Here is a 7,528-nt window from a genome sequence, read left to right as displayed (position 1 = left end):
ATCCCTCTGATGGATGCTTGACGTGGTAATTGGCCAGGTTAGATACATCCTGCTTTTTGCGGATCGGATATACCTGGGCAACTTTCCACATTGTTGGGTAGATGCCACACTCATAGCTGCAGTGAAATACCGTATTGGGCGACAGGAAAACAGATGGCTAGTTCTAGTGCATGGGTCTTCAGCACTAGAGCCAGGATACGTTCAGGACTCGGAGCCTGGCTGGGTCCGATGCTGCAGTAAATGAATAACTTTAAACTTTGTTCACCTACGTACCGTAGGTTGATCAGCTCCTCGATACTCTCAATACAAGAATGCTGCGTGATTAGTGTAAAGGTACCGTGGCACAGAAATACTTTTATTGTTTCAATCACCGTTTACAGAAACTATTTAAAATTACATTATCGAATGTCTAAGCTACTTGTGTTTTGCAGGAAATCTTTCATAACCAGCGCAAACATAAACATTATAGATTTATATTAAGATTACATAAACCTTCCAGCTAGTGAAATATAATAATCTTCGAACTTTACATGGAAAAAAAACATATTGCACTGTAGGTAAACAGTACACTCATGCAGTTTGGTGGTACATTTGTTCAGTTAAATGTCACCGATGTCCCTTGGTCACAGTTCAAACTGAGCTGAATTAAAAGCAATGCAGGAATTCAATATACACAGCCTTTCTGCAATGTCTTTTTATAGAAACATCACAAAAAACAGACACGCTAATTCACATTCTTGATTTTACAAGTGTAAAATTAATCGAGAAATCGTGGCTTCTTCATTAACACAACCGAACTATTTAACTGCTCATTGCAAAGCAAAAAAAAAATCATTTATACTGCAGCACAAATAGTTCTAAATTTAAAAGAAACACCAAGTGACACAACAGCTTCCCTACCCAAGGTCATGTATTATGCTGAAGTCTTGCTTTCTTCTGGTCGGAAGGCACAGGAATATGCTGGTGACTTTTTAAATCATCAGTCAAGAATCCAGTCGATAAAAGCAGTCAGAATGGATCCCCCATAATTAAATACACAAATGGTTTTCACTCTTCATTATTTTGACACCGATGTGGAATTTACATTATATCCAAGAGGTTACAGATATAGTGCTTCAGTGTATAATACAAGTATTTACTGTTCAAAGTCCCATTACAGAATAAAGGAGAAAAAATAAACTGCCCATAGAGAGAAAAATACTGGACACAGCAAAAGAGGACAACAAAATACATTGACACAGACATTGTCTTTACACCCAGCACACAAGGAACAGCAATATACACACAAAAATATTAAGTGCAAATATCTTTGGAGGTTAGAATAAAATAATTACCAGAACAAAATATTTAAAAAGGCAGAAAATTTACTTCAAGTACAAGATCGTGACCTACAAGAGGTCAGCTTAGTGTGTATGGACTGTCTTCAAATCACTTCTTCCGCTGGAACACATTCGCCAACATTGCACCTGAAGTGGATAGCTGACCCATTTTGTTCAAGAACCTCGTCTTTGTGTCTTCACTTACGAGACTTGCAGCGATGGACATCGAGCTTAAATAACACAGACAGAATGAATAACTTGAGGTTTTGGGTCATGTTGAAATCAGTTGCCAAAAACTCAGTGCTAGTTCACTCACCATTTACATGTAACAATACAGTTCAAATAACCTTTCATCACATCAGGATTTGGACTGGCTTCATTCATTCGTGTAATTTTTCATGTTAACACGAAGTTATGCATCAATTTCTGGTCTTTTAACATGTACCCTACTGATTAAATCTCCACACCACAGACCAACACTAGCAGGGTTAAAATAGAACAGGCTAAAGGCTCACCAAATATCTTTCATAACCAAACAGGGCAGATAGATGTGTAGAATGTTAGAGACTTCATTCTAAACTACTCCTGTAGGCAGTCTGGTGATTTTGTCCAAAACTAGGTCCCCAAACTGACTGAGCAGCGATGGAGGTCCTGGGGCTTTATATATTTTTTTTATTCGTTCCTGGGATGTGGCCGTCGCTGGCAAGGCCAGCATTTATTGCCCATTCCTAATTGCCCTCGAGAAGGTAGTGGTGAGCCGCCTTCTTGAACTGCTGCAGTCCGTGAGGTGAAGGTGCTCCCAGTGCTGTTTGGGAGGGAGTGCCAGGATTTTGATCCAGCGACAATGAAGGACCGGCAATATACTTCCAAGTCAGGATGGTGGGGAACTTGCAGGTGGTGGTGTTCCCATGCGCCTGCTGCCCTTGTCCTTCTAGGTGGTAGAGGTTTGGGAGGTGCTGTCGAAGAAGCCTTGGCGAGTTGCTGCAGTGCATCTTGTAGATGGTACACACTGCAGCCACGGTACACCGGTGGTGGAGGGAGTGAATGTTAAGGTGGTGGATGGGGTGCCAATCAAGCGGGCTGCTTTGTCCTGGATGGTGTAGAGCTTCTTGAGTGTTGTTGGAGCTGCACTAATCCAGGCAAGTGGAGAGTATTCCATCACACTCCTGACATGGAAGAAACTGTGCGCAACACCATCACTTTGTACAGGCTCAACTAATGGCTTCCCCAAAACCTACCAAGCTAGGCTACACCCCAACAGTGTGGGAGAAGGAGAATAAATAAATATGTAGCTAATAACATCTTCGCATTTGTACAAAGTAACAAGAGCTCAAAGCAGTGAAGCAAACTTGAAATGTAGAAAATATTTCATTAACTAGATCATTTGTGGAAAGAGGATTTCACACCAGTATGGAAGCTACGGATGACATTGTTTGAATCAGCAAATGCTGCTCTTGAACTGACCATCAGGAGATGGGTGATTTTCCCCAAGCCTTTTTAACCTTGCTCCATGTGGGGAAGCCTTGGTCTTGATTGGAAACTTGGTCAGCAGAGAATTACAGCTGCAAATCTGCAGCCTACCACTTTGCCTCGCAGTATGTTGCTGCACTTCCGCCACCTAACAGGAAGTGTTCACTGGCTAGGAGATTTAATCATGAATAATTATCACGTTTCCGCTGAAATGTATTAGCACGATCACAAACGTAAAATCTTCCGTGAACCAGCGCAACCGGTCAGCGTAATAGTTCTCTACCCCAAGGAATATAGAGGCAGACGTTTATTTAACGACATTCAGACCCAGACAGCTTTCTGCCAAGTTGTTAGAGCACTATGCAAATACTGTTGTAGCAAAAACTGGGTGTTATAAAATGGTGTTAATTTTTGACAAAGATTTGGATGTGTTTTTTAAACTCCAAGCTGAAATCAACATTCACAGCTCTACCTTTTGCAGTTTCTTTTAAAAAAAAAAAGGCAGAAAGGAATGGTCCAAGTTTTACATTATAGCATCTACCAAAATGTTAAGGCAAATCACACTTGCATTGAACTTTTTCTTTCCCCTTCTCTCAAAGGCAAGATTCTAATAAACCTATTGCTAAACAATTGAAATACTTACTTTGGACAAATCTACAATATTGAATGTGATCTGATGAAATGCAACTTTTTGTTGCGCATATTCAAGGCTGAGATCGATAGATTTTTGGACTCTAAGGGAATCAGACCGGAAAGTGGAGTTGAGGTCGAAGATCAGTCATGATCTTATTGAATGGCAGAGCAGGCTCGAGGGGCCGAATGGCCGACTCCCGCTCCTAATTCTTATGTTCTTAAACTGGATTTTCAATACACAGTGTGACTCGGGAGTAAAATGTGTTTCTCTCCCTTCCTCCTTCCACCCCCGACCGAAGCTTGACTCTCTTATTAGATCACCAAACCATCTCGCGTAGTAGCTTTATCATCCAGTTTTTCCCCAACCCCTTGTCTGTTTCACCGACATAGCACAAGCAACACATGCAACATTGAAGAGTTACCTCTGGGGCTCTTGGACGGTCCTGTTCTCCACCTTCAGTTCACATTCCTTAATCATAGAGCTTAGAATAACCTGAAATCGTGCACAGCAAATAGCAAACTCAATACCGAATCGTATCAATACAAGTTGGTATAAACATTTGCAATAAAACATTTAACTTCAGCGGAATAAAATCAACTTATTCCCTAAAACTGACATGGCCAAAGTTACACAAGTTGCATTTTGTACACAAGTGACATGATTTGCAAAGAGAATTTTCAACATGTAAAAGGGAACAGTAGCATAGTGGTAATGTCACTGGACTAGTAATTCAGAGGTCTGCACTAACAATCCGGTTCAAAACACAAGTTCAAACCCCACCATGGCAGCTGGGGAATTTAAATTCAGTTAATTAAATAAATCTGGAATAAAAAGCTAGTATCAGTAATGGTGAGCGCGAAACTACCGGATTGTTGTAAAAACCCATCTGGTGCAAAAATGGCCAAAGAAATCAAGTGCCATAGGTCAAATCTAAGGGCAGTTGCAAGAATTCATTTTAAAGATGGATCATACTTAAATCTGAAACTGCAGTCTTAAACTTAAATGAAGCCAATTAAAATGAAGGTATGAATGGTCATACTTCTGATTTTGTTAGATAAATAAAAACTGATTTGTTTTAAAAATTACAACATTTTCAAATCACCTTTCATTTCGGACGTGGAAAGCACAAATGCAGTAAGCAAAGCATTTTAAGATTCCAGATGCTTTCGATAAACCTGGATAGTTGCTCGCTGAGATTCCCATTAAGGCAGGCACAGCCGACATAACAAAGTGAGTCATAGCCTTTGAGTGAGCATAGATTACAAACACACACGGCTGGAATGTGACGCCCAGAGCTGGGTTATAGTGGCACCCAAGGACAAATTGCATCGCTTACAATTGTGTTTTTCTGGATGCGGACAGGTTATCCACTGCTGAAAGAAAAAAACGACTGAAAATTCACACAGTAACCGGACCGGCCCATCAACAGAGACTCCAAGCTGGTTTCCCCATCTGTGATGAAAGGTCCCGCCCTGTAGGGCACCATCATGGGCTGGTTAATGAGTTACCAGATTGCAGATTTTGCAGATGATGCCCTGTACAAGGGGAAGGATGGGACAATGCACATTGAACAATTGAAAACAGTCAAGGGTGACGACCAAACAACCTCAACTCTTGCAGTTGGAAATGCAGGCTGGGGCATAACCTGGAGCAGGTATTATACAAACCAATATGTCTCTGGTTTTAAGTGCTGGCCCCATGCTCCTATCCTGAAGCTTGACCCCAATACAGAAGGGCAAGTGCTGGAGATCTAGTGCACAATTATCACTCTCAAATCAAACCTTTTAGACAAGAGCTGGAGCCCAATCTGTCCGCAACATTTGACTTAAGTTGGTGCTTTTGAAGGTCCTATACTCTATTCTTTGTTTGACCATGAGGGCTTGAGATTTATTTTCTGTTTCCAATTCAATTTGGATTCGGAAAAGCCAGTGTTAATTTGTGGAGGGTTAAATAACGTCTTCATAAGCGAGTCACATGGGAAAGATAAGCCAGAGGTAAATATAATAAAAAGTATTATAAATAGCCAAGTGCAAGGATGGCAGCAAAACATTAGACAAGTGTCTTTTCTTTATACTCCCTCACCCTCTCAAGTGTGACGTAGAAATTTGCATTAGGCGGTTTGTGATATCTGAAGCGTGATTGACAGGAAGGAGCTTTACTCTGCATCTGCTTCAGATTGTACTTTATCAGAAGACTCTATCTGACCAGATGGGAACATAAGAAATAGGAGCAGGAGTAGGCCATTCGGCCCCTCGAGCCTGCTCCGCTTTCCTGCACTATCCCCATATCCCTCGATTCCCTTAATATCCAAAAATCTATCGATCTCTGTCTTGAATATACTCAACGACTGAGCCGCCACAGCCCTCTGGGGTAGAGAATTCCAAAGATTCACCACCCTCTGAGTGAAGAAATTCCTCCTCATCTCAGTCCTAAATGGCCAACACCTTATTCTGAGACTGTGACCCCTGGTTCTAGACTCCCCAGCCAGGGGAAACATCCTCCCTGCATCTACCCTGTCAAGCCCTGTAAGAATGTTGTATCTTTCAATGAGATCACCTCTCATTCTTCTAAATTCCAGAGAATATCAGCCTAGTCTACTCAATCTCTCCTCATAGGGCAATCCCCCCATCCCAGGAATCAGTCTGGTGAACTTTCGTTGCACTCCCTCTATGGCAAGTATATCCTTTCTTAGGCAAGACCAAAACTGTACACAATACTCCAGGTGTGGTCTCACCAGGGCCCTATATAATTGCAGTAAGACATCTTTACTCTTATACTCAAATCCTCTTGTAATAAAGGCCAACATACCATTTGCTTTCCTAATTGCTTGCTTTACCTGCATGTTAACGTTCAGTGATTCGTGTTCAAGGACACCCAGGTCCCTCTGAACACCAACATTTCCCAATCTCTCACCATTTAAAAAATACTCTGATTTTCTATTTTTCCTACCAAAGTGGATAACTTGACATTTCTCCACATTATATTCCATTTGCCATGTTCTTGCCCACTCACTTAGCCTGTCTATATCCCTTTGAAGCCTCTTTGCATCCTCCTCACAACTTCCATTCCCACCCAGCTTTGTATCAGCAGCAAACTTGGATATATTACATTTGGTCCCCTCATCCAAATCATTGATGTAGATTGTGAATAGCTGAGGCCCAAGCACTGATCCTTGCAGTACCCCACTAGTTACAGCCTGCCAACCCAAAAATTACCTGTTTATTCCTACTGTTTTCTGTCTGTTAACCAATACTCAATCCATGCTAGTATATTACCCCCAATCCCATGAGCCCTAATTTTGTTTAATAACCTCTTGTGTGGCACCTTATCGAATGCCTTCTGAAAATCCAAATACACCACATATTCCCTCTGGTTCCCCCTTATCTATTCTGCAAGTTAGAACCTCAAAAAACTCAACAGATTCGTCAAACATAATTTCCCTTTCATAAATCCGTGTCGACACTGCCCAATCCTATTATTTTCCAAGTGCCCTGTTACCACGTCCTTAATAATAGATTCTAGCATTTTCCCTACTACTGATGTCAGGCTAGCTGGTCTGTAGTTCCCCGTTTTCTCTCCCTCCTTTCTTAAATAGCGGGGTTACATTTGCTACCTTCCAATCCGTGGGAACCATTCTAGAACCAATGCATTCACTATCTCTATAGCCATCCCTTTCAAAACCAGAGGATGTAGGCCATAAGGTCCAGGAGATTTATCGGCTTTCAGTCCCATTAATTTCTCCAGTACTATTTTATTAACTAAATATTAATTTCTTTCAGTTCCTCATTCTTGCTAGACCCTTGGTTCTCCACTATTTCCGGGAGGTTTTTTGCGTCTTCTTCCATGAAGACGGACACAAAGTATTTGTTTAATTTCTTTGCCATTTCCTTATTCCTCATTATAATTTCTCCCATCTGTCTGTAAGGGACCCACATTTACTTTCGCTAACCTTTTCCTTTTTACATACCTATAGAAGCTTTTACAGTCTGTTTTTATGTCTCTCGCTAATTTACTCTCACATTCTATTTTCCCTTTCTTTATCAATTTCTTGGTCCTCTTTTGCTGAATTCTAAAATCCTCAGGCTTACTGCTCTTTTTGGCAGCA

General features: G+C 41.2%; 1 protein-coding gene across 7 annotated transcripts in view; it reads right to left on the bottom strand.

The window, feature by feature from the left end:
- Positions 1–322: 322 nt before the first annotated feature.
- relch (RAB11 binding and LisH domain, coiled-coil and HEAT repeat containing) overlaps positions 323–7,528 on the bottom strand; it is a 143,775-nt gene continuing 136,569 nt past the window's right edge. For 5 of the 7 annotated variants that reach the window (XM_085989267.1, XM_085989272.1, XM_085989268.1 and 2 more), the window contains 2 exons: positions 3,845–3,915; positions 323–1,549 (listed from right to left, as the gene is read on the bottom strand). In XM_085989267.1, the coding sequence (XP_085845393.1) occupies positions 1,429–1,549; positions 3,845–3,915 (192 nt within the window). In that variant the 3' untranslated portion in view covers positions 323–1,428. Of the gene's footprint in view, positions 1,550–3,844; positions 3,916–4,525; positions 4,797–7,528 lie in introns of all 7 variants that reach the window. The other 2 variants (XR_015078559.1, XR_015078560.1) reach the window with 2 other exon arrangements.

This window comes from Somniosus microcephalus, chromosome 5 (genome assembly GCF_052327205.1).
Source record: "Somniosus microcephalus isolate GS21.2 chromosome 5, FLI_Smic_1.0, whole genome shotgun sequence".
In the NCBI taxonomy this organism is placed as follows: domain Eukaryota; kingdom Metazoa; phylum Chordata; class Chondrichthyes; order Squaliformes; family Somniosidae; genus Somniosus; species Somniosus microcephalus.
Note: the sequence above shows the minus strand (reverse complement) of the source record. Positions and strands in the feature narration are given on the sequence as shown.